Source organism: Lagopus muta, chromosome 3 (genome assembly GCF_023343835.1).
Source record: "Lagopus muta isolate bLagMut1 chromosome 3, bLagMut1 primary, whole genome shotgun sequence".
Lineage (NCBI taxonomy): Eukaryota > Metazoa > Chordata > Aves > Galliformes > Phasianidae > Lagopus > Lagopus muta.
This window is the reverse complement of record NC_064435.1, coordinates 15,295,941-15,311,390: the sequence shown is the minus strand read 5'-3', so window position 1 is coordinate 15,311,390 and position 15,450 is coordinate 15,295,941. Positions and strand designations below refer to the sequence as shown.

The 15,450-nt window shown below is 40.3% G+C and overlaps 1 protein-coding gene across 7 annotated transcripts in view; it reads right to left on the bottom strand.

Moving 5' to 3' along the window:
- TRPS1 (transcriptional repressor GATA binding 1) overlaps positions 1 to 15,450 on the bottom strand; it is a 205,793-nt gene that overhangs the window by 165,861 nt on the left and 24,482 nt on the right. For 4 of the 7 annotated variants that reach the window (XM_048940441.1, XM_048940447.1, XM_048940448.1 and 1 more), the window contains exon 2: positions 2,373 to 2,531. The exons of 2 other annotated variants lie outside the window; for them this stretch is intronic. In XM_048940441.1, the coding sequence (XP_048796398.1) occupies positions 2,373 to 2,409 (37 nt within the window). In that variant the 5' untranslated portion in view covers positions 2,410 to 2,531. The remainder of the gene's footprint in view (positions 1 to 2,372; positions 2,532 to 15,450) is intronic. One more of the 7 variants, XM_048940443.1, reaches the window with a different exon arrangement.

The following is a 15,450-nucleotide window of genomic DNA, read 5'->3' as shown; positions in this document are numbered from 1 at the left end:
TTAGTTCTATTTGCCAAACAAAGAGAAACTAACTTTATTAGGAAGCCCGCTGTCAATAAAATTTTACTGGCCTGGACCCAGACATTTGACATGGCTGTGCTGCAGCACAGGGATCTACCCAGAGAACACCTGGAACCCACATGGATCCCATCACGCCAGCCCCTCTGCTCAGCCCCACTTTTCAGACAAGGCCACCGCTGCTGACTGTGCAGGCACGCCTGCTGCATCCACTTAGCAGAGCTCAGAGAGGACAGCAACGAGGAGCAGAGAGAAGGAAGCAGCCTGCCACCAGTGAATGAGCTGCTAGCTAGACAGGGGACACTGTGGGACACAAATAACCAGAACACACCAGGTAGTAAGCCAAATTCCTGATGCGCTACAAACCTTCACCTTCCCCAGCCTACTCAGAAAAAGAAATTATCTAAAACTTCCCTTCACTCTCCACTGCATGGTTCTGGATTTGATATTCACCACCAGCAGCTTTGATCCATTTGTGTTCACATGCTAGCTATGGGCAGAAGACAGATGTGCTACAACTTTTTCTATGCTCTTATCTTTGCCAATGCTGTATACAATGATGGATGCCTCTCCTTGCCAAATTGCGTGTGGTCCAGTGGCAGCAGCCTGCAGAACCACACACAAGATGCAAGCTGCAGACTGAAGCCCCAGTCCCAGGACCGCCGTCACTGGGCACGTGCGGAGGCAGTATATAGATGTATGTATGCATGTATTTATAGCTCTGCGAAGGGAGGACCACCTGGTGATTCTAGGAGCAGCACTGATGCACTCCAAATGGTGCTAAATCCAGACCTTTGAAAGCTGAGGATGACCTTCTCAAAACAGTACTTTGAGAAGTACGGCTGGGGACAGAGGTTAAAAATAAAAGAACAGGCGTCTGTACATCCTCTTATTTACATCTGCTCCACATGAAAGGGCACTGTATGTTACGTCGATAAAAACAGACAACTTCTTAAGGGAAGTGTTCAACTTGTCTCTTGGGCTGGCTCTGCTGTCTTTGTGGTTGAGCCGATCCACAGGCAGCATGGGCTGCAGTGAGATGGCTTTCACACGGAATGCCAGCTTTTATTACAGAAATCTCGACACTCCGTGTGGTTCTAATAGGATTCTTAAATGCCCTCTGTGATTCCTCATTGTAGGAGGCACACATGCTTTGGAAGCAAGTGCCTCCTCTTTAACATCAACCACACCCACCAGGATATGTGCGCACTGAATTTCACTGTTTTTTTCCCCAATAACTTTTGAACCATGAAGTCACTCAGAACTAAGAGAAAAGAAGGATTTCCTGCTGTGGTAAGAGAACTATTGCTCTACAGACTCAGCCTACTACAAGAACATACGCACATATATAATTCTAGGTATAAAGACAGTCCTTTCAGCACTGCTGCTTCTCTGCAGGAATCCGTGAATACTTTTGGTTGACACACACTAAAAATACTGGTGGGCATCTCTGGTAGGTGTTCATCTAAGCCTGTATTTTTCATCTTGGTTTCATCTTTAGAAACAACTCAAACTGTTTCTAAAATAACTACTGGTTAAATGCATTTCATGGCAGTTAGAGGACAGAAAGAGGAGCCTGGACTGTGAGCAGTGAAGAAAAATCAGAAATCAAGAAAGTAAACATTGTAGCTGTTACCTCAGTCAAAATTAAACAAGACTGAATGCAATGTTTTAAAATGTTTTTGTTATAGATATTTTTGGCAGATAAGGAAAGTTTAGAGATTTTGCTATCTTCATGGCAACTCGCAGAAGAGAGTCAGAGAGGACAGAAAAAAAAACCCTATAAAGCAGAGAAAAGAAAAACCTGGACCGTACACAGTCTAACTAGACATTACTCCAGATCTAGATGTTTTAGCTCAAATTTTCCTGACATAACTGTATGCTTGTACATTAATGGAGGAGGGAAAAGAAATGGCCTTGCAGAGCTCTTTCATGCAGTATTCTACGCTCGGGGAGTGAAAAAGAAGACAAAAACATTGATTTAAACATCAAAACTTTCCGAAGCTCAACCGAAAAGGATTTTCTCCCCTTTTTACTTTTCATTTCTGAAAAACCTTCTGACATTTATTTGCTTGATATCCACTCAGGGGGACAGTAAAAAAAAGGCAGTATTTTTTTGTCGCTGAAATTCTACCGCTATCGTTTTTCAGAGACATATTATGTAAATAAAACTACATCTGTAGTACTCCTAAATTGAAGAAACCATCCCCTAGCAAGTAATAAGTTACATACAGAAAGAATATAGCCACTCCGAAATTATTATTTCTAAGACAAATAACAGATTGCACAATGTTTTATTGTGTGCCAAGAATGTTTTCAGTTAACAATTTCACTTGAAAAAATGGATCACATACTTGTAAAATCATACCCAGCATTGACTTCATAAGGCATGTGGCTTTAGAGTGCTTTTTACAATTATTAATTCTATTAGTCAACTAGCAGGCAGGCTAATGCAATTGTCTTAGAAGATGCACGGAAGACACAGAAGACATTTTGAGAGCTGATCTGTATATCTGCAAAACAAAACAAAAAAAAAGGTTTTCCTTCCTAAGTTATGTATTCAAAATAAGCTTTTTATTTACAAACACTGTTATGCCTATTGTACATTTACATGCATCTATTAGTGGGCACTATGCAAATAGTGTCTGTTCTCTACTTCCCTTAAGCATAAGAAATATCGTAGCTCTCCTTAGACAGTCTCTCTCTCTCTCTCTCTCTCTCTCTCTCTCTCACACACACACACACACACACACACACACACACACACACACAAGAGAAAGCAAAGCAAAAACTGTAAAGTCCACCAAAAAGTAAATTTAAAATGAGCTGTAAGTTAGTTTTGAAAATCAGCTGGATAAATGCTGTAGAAAAGTGTTGTGAAAATTCACATATATCAGCAAGTATTTATTGTAAAGGGACTGGGTTAAAAGGAAGTGAAAATGGCATACAAATAACGTTCCAGTCCAGGTTCTGTTGTCAGCAATTGCAAGTTATCACCTGCTGGCTGCCTACAGCTCCAGTTGCAATGAATTTAGTGGTATTAGTTTAGTTGCCAATGGGTAACCAGACACATCTCAAAAACGCCACCACAATAACAAACGAAATTCTTGGCCATTTAGTAGAGGCCAACTGCTGAGCAGACGCTAGGACAGAACTGCCTTAACTACACGCAAATGGTCATGTTTCCAAAATGAAAGGAAAAACAAAACAACCACTAAGCTTGATGTAAATGAAAAGGTGTCTTGAACTGTGCAAGCTTTGCGTACCCGGCTGCAGAACTCATCCATGATCCAGAGGTTAGTACCTTATTTTCCTTATGCTGAAATTATCCTTTAAACCATGTGGGTTTGTTTTACCTGATATGATCACCCTCAACTATTTTCTAGTTGAACTAATACTAACAGCTACATACAGTTTCCCTCAAAACCAGGCAAGGCTCCTCTGCCCAATTCCTGTATCTAACAGAGATTTTTCTGTTTTGCAGTCACATCAGTTTGTACCTGGAAGCAGAAGGTGGAATCCTCTACTAAAACCAGTTTCTAATTCACAATAATGAATTACCATAGTGACTAGTGCACTTGGTTCAAAAAAGGAAAGCAAAAAAGCAAATTCTGATAAGCAACAGTTTTTTTACGTGTGGTGAATACAAAAGCTAATTATCTGCTGATCATCAGCTCTCTCAGTGGGTCACTGTTGCTACTCTTTACTTTTACTGAACGTGATGACTTGTCATCAAAGCCTATTGCAACAGTTCAGCTGCTGCCTTCTGCTTGCTCTGCAGGTTTAGGTCAAGTCTTAGTCATAATTCTCTTTTTAACAGAATTTATGAGGAGGTCTGAATCTTGTGATACACCACAGAATAATATCTGTACAGGTCTACAAACAGCAAACTGAGTCAAGGGCCTAAAAAGACCGTGATGTTATCCATCAATATGCTGCAGCATCAAGTTAAATGAAAACACACATTTATATTCAACAGACTCAAGTAGGGCTTCTTTGTTCAGGTATAGTAAAATTAATACTTTTACACTCATATATATTACACACCCCCACACTCATATATAATACACGTACAGCGCTTAAACATCCATCATTTTGCCAGAATAATGCAGCAAAAAATCATTAACTCTCAGTGTCTCAGCTTAATATATGTCTAATACTCACCTATCTCACAGGAGTGTTGTGAGGCTTAATTAATTAGTGACTGTAAAGCACTTTGTGATCCTCTAATGAAAGGTGCTACATAGCACAAAGTATTATTAAAATCATTAGGACCACAAAAAAGCCCTGTGGAATTCTAGCCTACACTGTCTGTTGGGGTTAGGAGTGATCTTATTATTAAAAGGAGACCGTCAAGCTAATTTTCATAATTTTTTCAAGATCTTTCATCCCCCTTTGCTGTTGTGATAGCATGTTAGTAGCTAGAAATTTAATCTTATCATCTTAATAACATACACTCATGTAGTTTGTTACTGCAGGGCTAAAGAAGAGAACAGGGCTTTTGGCACCCATCTGGCTTTCCCTTTTAAGAAAAAAAAAAAAATTGAGAGACATATTTTGACACCTTCCCACACTCCACCCCACCAGGACAGCTGATCATGTGAGATTGCAGGATGCTCAACAGAGCTGCATGGGAAAATACTGCTGTGGTTTTAATTTCTCTCTCTCTTTTTTTTTTTTCCTGTGGAAAAAAAAAAAAAAAAAAAAAAAAAAAAAAAAAAAAAAAAAGATAAAAAACAAAACCCAGCTTATTACACATAAATATGCTACAAAGACTGTCTGCAGTGCTTTATATAAAAAAAACCCTTCAGCATTCAAAGCATCTGCTTCTATCCCGCACATAAAGACCTAACCCGTCTGGAGCCCGTACCTTACACCCTTTTCCCCACTCTCTCCACAACAGAGCAGCTGTAAGGAGCAAAGGCTCCAAAGCCAAAAATGTAATGTCCTGAGAGAGAACTTCCGTGTGTTACCAGCTGGGGAGCAGCACTCTGTGCAGCCCTCAGTGCAACCTGAAAGCCAACGAGACCACCAGAATAGCCCCAAGTTCAAAGGCTTTGGACTTTTCTAATTAAAGCATTTTCAAAATTAGTAATCAACACCATCTGTAAATACACTGGATAATCCAGGTGAAATTCTCCTATGCTGTTCCTGCTGAAAATTATCAAATGTGCTCCCTGGTCTAAATGAAATGCAAACTACCCTAGACTAAGACACAGCAAGACTGGTCAAAGCTCCCATCTTCGCTTTTGTCTGCTGAGAAAGGAAGAGAAGAAAAAAGACTTTCAGTAAGCAACTCCGGAATCAGATCCTAAACCATGGGAGGGCAGAGTAACCTTAACTACAAGCAATTCCTTCTTCAAGTAAGACCTCTTCCCCAGCTTCCTCAAATACATCACACAGGAAGCTGTAAGACTAGCACACCGTAGTGCTAAGCAAGAGCAATTAATTATTAAGTGCTTACTAAGCTATATATATGTTTTTCTACAAGCCAGTCTTTCCTGCCTGTCACTGATTAGAACAGAACAAGTCTCTTCATATCAGTAACATTTGGCACGATCAGATGCTTCATTTGGTCGAGATACCTACTTGATATTCTATATTCTGCATGCACCACTGAAGCCATGATAGCTTCATCAATCTAGAAAATGCAAGAAGGAAAATCATCTCTTATAGCCTTATATTCCTATAGCAAAATGCTGTTGTGCTAACTACATCCCCTCTCCTGCTGCATTTACAGGTCTTTCCACGTGGTCCCTGACCACCAGCTCACCAAGAGCTGCTCGTAATTCTTTTTCAGCAGTTTACAAGAAAGAGAGAAATAAAAAAGGAAAAAAAAAAAAAAAAAGTATTTTGTTGAAGCTTGCTCAGTCCTATTAAAGTTTACTTTCCCAACCCTGATCGTTCTCAAAGCTCTTCAGGTTCATTTTTGGACATCTCTCCTGTTCAGTTATTAAGAATCATCACCTTCAAACAGCTCTCATCAAATAAATCTCTTTATTAACTCACTGCAAATTAATTCAAAATGCTCTTTTCTATTACCATATGCTTCAGAACACAGCACAGTACTAATAGTCATCCAGCCACTGGAATAAATCTAACCCTTCTATGGGTATAAAGCAGACACTTGCTCACTTCAGGGAGTTTAGGAGCAGCCTGCAGACGCTTTCAGGAGAAAGCAAAGCCAAAAGGTGATTTATCTGAGCAGGCAATGCTTGCTGGAATATTAGAGTACCCAGCACCCAAAACCAAGAATTCCACAAGTGTTTCTCCTATTGTGGGAGCCTTAGCACAGCAGTTTGCAGCGCTGCATTTATTGGTGGTCCAATGCAGGGAGCTTGCTGCCAGCAGACCTCTGGAACCCAAGAAGGCAAAGATGTGCTTTGCCTCCACTTTCAATCCAGCATCTATAAGTACTCTATTACCTGTTAAAATCTGGAAGGCCCTGTGAAACAGGAAAATTAATACAAATGACATTTTATGAGTAAATGAAAGGATCTACAGAGAGAGATGTGAAAACAAGAGTGTTGCAGGAGACTTGCAGGCAGGGTTCTCAGCTCGGCACTGAAGCTGGTTCCTTGTGACTTTCAGGCCCACATCCCTCCCTGCATTTCAGCAGAGAGAGCTTCAACCTGGCACTTGGCAAAAGACCAAGATCCTGTAATTTAATAAGGTACAGAAAGAGCACCTTGCGCAAAAGCCTAAATGCTCCAATTTATCATGACAGTTACAGGATAAGCTGACATTTTATTTATATGGAAATTAGTCTCCAAAACAACATAAAAAAGCCATACTTTCAAAGAATATTGTGCCTTTGTTTCCCTGCTCTGCATTTATCTAAACTCAGCTTTGTGTATTAAAAGTAGTTTAATTTTTATGTATTGATGCTGCTTTGCATGCCTCCCAATCTGTCGTTATTGCACTGCAGGGAGAACTCAGCCTGATTTACTTACTGCAATGAAATAACTGACTTCTGCCAGGACTGACACCTCCTACGAAAGCCCTACCATCCTCACTGAGTCTTCTGGTTATTCTATTAATTTGCAGTCGTTACTCTTTAGAGAATTGCAGAGCATTCCCTATTAGATCAGACCAGAGGTCCATTTAGCCTGGTGTGCTGCCCTGGAGAACGGCCAACACTAGATCCTCCAAAGAAGGTTCACTGTCTTTGGACTGACACAGAATCGCCTACCTCTGTGGAAAATAAATCGCTGCTAATCCTCAACACTCAGACAGTGTCTTGTTTTCTGAAGAGTAAGAAGGCTTATATCCTTTAATTATCTCTCATTTATGTTCTACGATTTGTTGTTAAACAAATCTGTACATCCTCACTTCCAATAAAAGTATCCAGTGTCTATCTGAACGTTATGACACTCCTGGTATCGTGTAGCTCTACATTTACAATCTAATTATGAACTATTAAGAGCAAACATTTTCAGCATTTTCAATTTGATCCTTTCCACTAGAGTTTTGTGTCATTCTTGCACTGGGATTAACCAAAGGTCCTCTGGACTCCTGGTCCATCCGTCACATCCCCCCCATATTCACCCTATTCGCGTCCTTAAGGTAAAAAAGCAATCTTTCCAAACTTTCTGGAAGGTGTGGTGATCTCAAATGTTTCAATTTCTTTTCAGCCTGAGTAAACACGATGTTCTTTTTAATCCAAATGTCCTTTGAAGACAATGGGAGTTCAGGGTTTGCAAATGACTCAGAACTAAACCGAGTTGAGTGTGTTGGCAGAAGCAAGCACAGTGTTACACTGCGTGAGGAATGAAGGTGATCTGGCTCCCAGGCAGGAGCAACCAGGTATAGCTACAAGTGATTCATTCCTTCTTTTGCGTTAGACATACAAGAGGTTGATCCTCTTTTCCTTGATACTAATGGTAAAAGCCTCACTGACTTTGAGAGAAGCATGAATGAGAATCGCAGCTCCTTTCTCTGCTAGGTGAAGCTTATTATATGCAACAAAGAAGACATCCAAGTTCTTCAGCCCAAAACTTCAGTCAAATTGAACTACAAATTATTTAGGAGATGAAACAGAAAGCGTATATCTTTGGCTAACATTCCAGAGAAGTTCAAATGATTTTCTTTCCACTTTGAGGTAGAAAAACAGAAAAGGGAAAAAAAAAAGAAAAAAAAAACCCACCACACTGAAACAGGGTTGAAATTTCAGCTATATCAAAACTACAAATTGAGAAGACTACAACCTGGACCTGAAACAGCAATGTGAGCTCACCACCGGAGAGGGCATTATTGCAGTACTTTTCCAGCCAGACTAGAACTAAGATGAACGTGAGTTTGCAAAAATGTCCTTTCTTTTTTTTTTTTTTTTTTTTTTTTGAAGAAAAAAATTGGCAAGAGTTTCCAGACACAAGTTACATAGGTAAGACAGGGCAACCGAGGGCAAAAGGAGTTGAGCCCATGCACATCAAAGCAGACTTTGGCTTCGGGTACCTATCCAAGCCGAGCCTTCAAAGGTTCTGATGTTCCCCTATTGTTTAGTTTGAATCTTGTCTAAGCTTGCTCAGGAGAACCCACATTCAGAAGTATGGAAGAAGGGAAAAAGAACACGTATTTTCCAAACAGCGATTTCAAAACAAAACAAAAAAATGTAAATCTACATGCTGCAGGGTAATACAGGTAAGCGTGGCTAGCTATTGTTGCTCCATGCTTTTCAATTTCCATATATTAGCATTCATTGCTGACATTATTAAATCCAAAAGTTATTTGGATGCTTTGATCAGCAAAGTGAATCTTGAGTCTATATACGACGTACCTATACTCACGTAAAGTTTACAAAACTATTGTATTTCCCTATTCTAACGCTTCCCCCCACATGCTGTGAGTTTCCATATATCCCACAGCCATACATTCCAAACACAGACTACTTTATTTAGTAATATATTCAAGAATTTAGATAAAAGGAAAAGCGATGGAAAACGTTTGGCAATCTCTATATAAACAGTTTTTATACATTTGGGTTGAATCATCCAGTAAACTCTCATCCTGGTATTCCTATGACAGATAAAACTTTCATCACCAGTACGGCCTCTTGACTTGGAGGTCATAATACAGGGGGATTCGTACTGCCTCTCCGATACTTTCTACGTCTATCACAAAAACTAACATCACATTAAATTTAAGCAAGTCAGATTTTGGCACTGGTTTTGCACTCGGCACAAGTAACCCCACTCTGCATTGTGAATGGGGGAGAAACAACAGCAGTGGCAACCACAACAAAAGAGTGGATTGTGTGTTCTCCACACAAAACAGAAAGCTGTGCCTATTCAAGAAATCTTGGCCACTTGTCAGAAATCAGAGAACTGACGCTGGAGCCCAGTAGCAGCTCCAGCCAAAGCAGTGGTGAATTACCTTGCCTCTGGAAGCATCCCCGTTACCTAGGAAAGGATCTCTGCTGCAGTACAGACCACACGGACCCCACACTATGTCAGAAACACTTTCTTAAAGTAAAACAAAAAAACGACCAAAGCAACTGAAAATGGATTCACTGTGAGTACTGCATCTATTGTTTGCCCCTTTTATCTATTATTTATATTTCTTTTTCAGTTGAGGAATGAAGTAAAATGCTGACAAGAAAGCTACTCTTGCAACTTATTCATCACAGTGTTTTGTTACGAACATGCTTTAAAACCAAGAAACATTTTTCAAGTGGCCCCAGGAATCAAATACAGCATGTTCACTATGAAACATGTATTTCAGTTCACCAGTTCATTTGGGTGGGAAAGGAGAGAGGAGGGCACAGAGCAAGGAGACTCCCCCAAGCTCTGCTGTGGGCCGTGTGTGCTGATATTCCTTTACAGATGGCAAGGGGTGCCAATTTCAGCTGCTGACTGCTGGATGAATACATATAGTGCAAATCATGCTCTTCTTGAATCGGTTTTTGCCCAACTCTCACAAAAACATTCTATGGGAAAATCTCATAATGCCTGCATAAGTGATTTTATGAATCTAGCTTTCAGCTTTTGATAGGAGACTTCTTATTCTACTGGCTTTCATTCCTCATTGCGTGGTGAGCTAATGCCAAAAGCCTTCACATTAGCCTTGACCATGCAGACATCGGAAATTTAATTTAAACCTTGATGATCTGCCAGGATAATAAAACACATACAGAAAAGATTTGAAAATTGATTTTTTTCTGAGAGTTAAATACATAATTTCCACAAACATAAGGAGAACATAGGTTGCGGAATCCACACACTGCAACGCGTGGAACAGACACAAGAGCTACACGAGACAGGAATCAAATAGAAATCTGTAGCCCAAAGAGAATGCACGAAAGCGGACAGTTGTTTTCCCATTTAAAATATGCTTTAAAATACTCTAGACACTAACTGCAACTCTTTTCCAACAATTTTTAAGTTTCCTTAAAAATAGATCTAGAATTTATCTTGGAAAAAAAAAAAGAAGTTAATAAAAGTACAACTACAGACTTTTATTCTCAACCCCCCATCCTACAAGTGACCCTTACCTCTCCACTCCTGTCTTCCTCCTCCACTGCCTTCTTGCCACCTCAATCCCCAATCCAACACCTCACCAGTTTTAAGAAATATCCAGCAACGATGTCAGGCTGATTTGCTGCGCTGGGATATATCCCACAAAAAATGGAAAGCTTTTGTCCTGTTTTCACTTATGAAGAAAGCAACTTATTAAAGCAACTTCTGGGTTCACTGGCATCTTTCAGTCTACAAAAAGTCCCAAAATTATTTGCAGAAGCTACAACAGCACGTTCTTTGAAGTAATGTTGCAACTTGTGCAAAGGAATTTGGGATGTACCTGAGATCTGAAGGTGCGGGCTACAAATTAACACAGCCAATTAGGTGGAGAGGCTGAGAGTCCAACACAGATGGGGCAAGATAACCACAACTGAGTGAAAGGACTGCCAAACCTAAGCCAGTTGGCTGAGCACAGACCATGTCATCTTGCTCAGAAAGCTGCTGCCCAATCAATAATCTGTTGCTGTTTGCTCTCCCCATGCCAATCAATCCCAGCTAGGGCTGCTTCTAATTTTCCAATCTAGGAATAGCTTCAGAACATCCACAACTGTTATTTAAAACAACCCAAGAGATAAATGTTTCAGCCACGCATCAGCGTGCAGATTCTTCCCAAAATGGGTCTAGTCAAGAGTAAATAATTACTCCTGCAACAGTTTGATCTGATAAACCACAAGACATAAGGCTGCAAAAGTGATCTTTGTACTATTAGCAATCAGGAGGGAATCCAGCTCCTAAAATTACTTGATGAACTGATATGGGACCTAAAACTGTGATATTTCTGTAGAGAATATCTCACAATAGTTATAGTCTTTTTGGGGGCAATCAGCATCAGCTATAAATTTCTTATCCCTGGAAATCTGGTACAACTGGATTTATGCTACAAAGATGCCTTGCTTTACAAGAAGACAGAGAGGAAATCAGAGCCAAATTACATTCATGCATCTCCTAAACAATTATTTTGTTCGCAGTATGTACTGAAAGAACACGACAGGAATTAGAAATGATCTTCATAACTTCTCAGTGGATTCTTCTCGTGAGTAACGAGAACAGCCCAACATCACACAGATAAAAATCTTACTGTAAGACAGCATTCACATAACCATTTGTATGTAGATAATAGGATGAGCGTATACATGCATAAAAAACAGAGACTACAACACACAAAGTTACATATGTGTTAAGTAGCTAATATTTGGGTCTTCTTCAGCATCAGAATCTAGTGGCCAAACCAAGCATGGGATTGAGCCTTATTTTAAATAACCCCTCACATTACTGTATCCCACAGCATCTTGACAGAGCCTGACCCTTCAATAATAATACCAGTTACTCCTTATGACTCTCAGATCTAAACCAGCTGATTTCCCATCCTATCACATGTCCAGACTGTTGCAGCTCTGTACTTTCCACAAACCTGAAGCACTTTGTCCAGCACTGTGAACACAGGCTCCTAACATTGTCTCCACCTGCAGCAGCAAGACCATACACTGCTCCCATTTGCCTGCTCACCAGATGGCATGCTTGTTTCACTCCAGCCCTGAAGTTCAGTGCTGGACAATCCTAGCACCAGGCTAATTAAAGGCTGGGCACCAACTGGCAGCCCTGCTCCCCCAGCACAGTGGGCTCTGCAGGATTCCCAGTTGTGGCCCATGCAACACTGCCAGCACATGGAGCAGCTGCCCACAGCTCCATGAGACTGGGCACTAGAAGAACAGGAAGCTTGGGAACTGCAAAGCCCAGCAGAAAAAGTGGGGCTGGTTTAGCCCAAACCAAATGTTGTCTACCTAAAACATTACCAGTAGTAGCACCAGGGTAATGGTACACATCCACAGAGTACTGTGATCTGGGCAGCATGCACACACTTGAACAGACTCTGCTATTAGTGAAAACCGCCATCTCCTCTGCTTCTAACAGCTTGCCATATCAACGTCTAATGTTTCATGTTTTGATTTGAATCACGACTGCAAATCACCGACATAACATTTGGAGAAGAAAACAAGGATGCATTATAGAAAAACTAGTCTTCCGAAACTCTGTGAAAATATTAAATGCAGCAACAAAAACATACAAAAGGTGTCCACTCAAAACTCCCGAGAAACAGCAAAGCTAGAGCAGTTGGTGGAATGAAGGTCACAGCCTGCAGACTAAGCAGTTCACTTGTCCTGAGAATTGCACAGGCAGACTTCAGACTTATTTGGATTTAGAGATTTATCTTTTTCCCTGTAAAGGCAGGAGTGGGGAATAGAAACAAGAGGAACAGTGCCACATGTGATGCTGCTGTGCACAGTTGCTCTAAGAGGATATCATCCTTTCCTTCTGCTACAGCAAGAGTACAAAGCCTAGGAGTTTTGTTCACGTACATTTAATTGTACATGCTGATAAAAATCTTAATGTCATAAGGCATTAACCTTTACACCAGTAACCAGCTGCTAATCGCTTCCTGCAGATCTCTACATTTTATCCTGAATTCACAGCCCCACAAGTCAATTTCATTAGGGCAAAAAGGCAGTATGTCTTAGGCTGACCTGAAGCTGGAAAGCAAACCCACCACCGAGATTCAAGAAGTGAGGAAAAGCCAATGGTTTAGGCAGCATGACGAGGCAAAAAGATGACCGCTGTAAAAGCCCACACCGCCAAAACAGTGCTGTGCAATGTGGAAATTAGAAGCCCACAAGAAAGAACCAGACAGGGATTTCTTTCTACTGCTGGATGAACTGCTTCCTTTAATTATGAATATACAGAGGTGAAAATGAAAAAATTATTAAAATGCACTGATGGAAACTGAATTCTCAAAGGAATGTTCAAGAGATTAATCAACAGCGTCTATCGGCTCGTACCACAATACGCAACCCCTGCAGCAGACAGGCTGGCATTTACTTGCTTGGCTCTACAAGAACACCCAAAATCAGCTCATGGCTATATCTCAACCGTGGGACACTGAACACCTTCACAGCTCCCAGAAAATCAGGCTTGGCACCATTCCCCTACATGCTTTGGGCTCCATCAGCAGAAACCCAAGTGAAAGGCAGAAGGGAAGCACAGCACACACAGCATCAGGACTTGGTGAACAAGAGAGACAAATGCTCTTCGTCAACCTCTGCTTCCTACAACCAATACATAGGGAGAGGCTTTCTGCCCTGTTTTTACATTCTTTTTTCTTTTTTCTCCTTAAATAAAATAGTAAATTATTAAAAGAGAGGAAGGGAAGTCCTCATGAGACAGGCAGCCAAGGGCTGGGAAATGTCTCTAACCATGGTTTCCTTTCTGACCTCAGCAAAGCAGCATAATATGCTAACAGCTCCCATTTCAAAACAGCCATATTGTGGCTGTATTTACACTGCTTTTCTTATGCTCATCAAGAAGGGAGTCTGGTCCTGAGGCCAAATGACAGGGCAGAGACTGAAACTCATCTACTTCATTCTCAAGTCTTCCATTTGAACTGGTCCATCAGGGCCTAACGCCTCACGTCAGACAGCTGTATCCCACGATTTAATGAGAGAAATACACGAGTGAGTTTATACAGAAAGTACTAAGACAGAAGATGATACTGCTGGTATCTTCAACCAGCACTAGTGTTAAGATAACACACAAAACCACTGAAAGTTGTGTTGTAAGTTGTGTAAGTATTAAGAACAAATACATGCTCTGGAATAAGAATCTCTGTAATTTGTATTAACTCAAATTACTTAAGAAAGAAAAAGAATTGATCACAATTATAAACCACTCAAAAAACACACTTCACAAGGCATTAAACGTGCCAAGCAAGTGTTTCAGCAGAAACAGGTAAATCAATGCATACATCACAGATGACACTGAATTAAGAAAACTATTTATGATGTTTAAAAAAAGATGAATTTTAACTGGTATTAATGAAGAGGCAGAAGATAGGACTGTCTCCAAGTATCTGAAGTGAAGCTCATTTAGACTAGCAACAAAATTGCTAGCAGCAGGTTAATATTAGGGAGGGAAAAGCTTTGGATCATGTTGGCATAAGAACAAATAGACTAACCATGATTAATTTTGGGCTGAAAATGAGAAGCAAGAGTTTTAACTGACAAAGCACTAAGGCTATGAAACATCCTTCCACCAGACGCAGTCACGGCAAAAATAAAAACCTATCTAATTTTAGGATAAAGGTGGGTCACTTTATAAAAGGGATTACATAGTGTGGTTGATGTTCAAAGAGCTATCCACTGCTAAGAATTTCCACAGTACTTCAGCACAGCATACACAAATCCACTTTTTCACAGTATGCACAGATTTACCACTCTTCCTTAAAAAAAAAAAAAAGGAAAAAAAAAGAAAAAAGCACATGCCAAGGGCATTGTTTTCTTGAAAGCAGATGAGAAAAAGGTTATTCTTTTCCTCCATTCTACTTTTTTTAAACATATTTATTTTCAAGGTGACTTTCTGCATTTCCTTAAAGTAAACAGTCTTAAAATGACAGTAATTCCCATCTCCAGGGAAAATACAAGATAATAAAATATTCTCTCTCTATATACATGGGCATATAATACAAAATGAATAGTGTTTGTTATTTTGGCAGAAAGGATAAACTGCAGCATTACCGATTATCAAGGCTTGTCACAAAAAAGACAAGTCCTTACTTATTATCCGTCTTACCATTCACTGATGTGTGACTGTGCCACACTCCACACAGGCAATGCACACCTTTTTGTAATGCAAGTGCTTTTTAGTCATTAGGAAGGCAACTCCTGAGTCCTCTAGATAGGTACACAAAATATAAACTAAAGTAACTCAGAGCTCCCCGCGCTGCTCTGCCGCTACAACCCAACGACAGCCACAATTAGCAGTGGAGAAGAAGTAAAACTACACAGAGTTATGTTCAGTAGATTGTGTACACTGAGTGGGACAGAGATCTACAGATACAACACATCCGGAGAGAGTTCGGGCAGTTTCT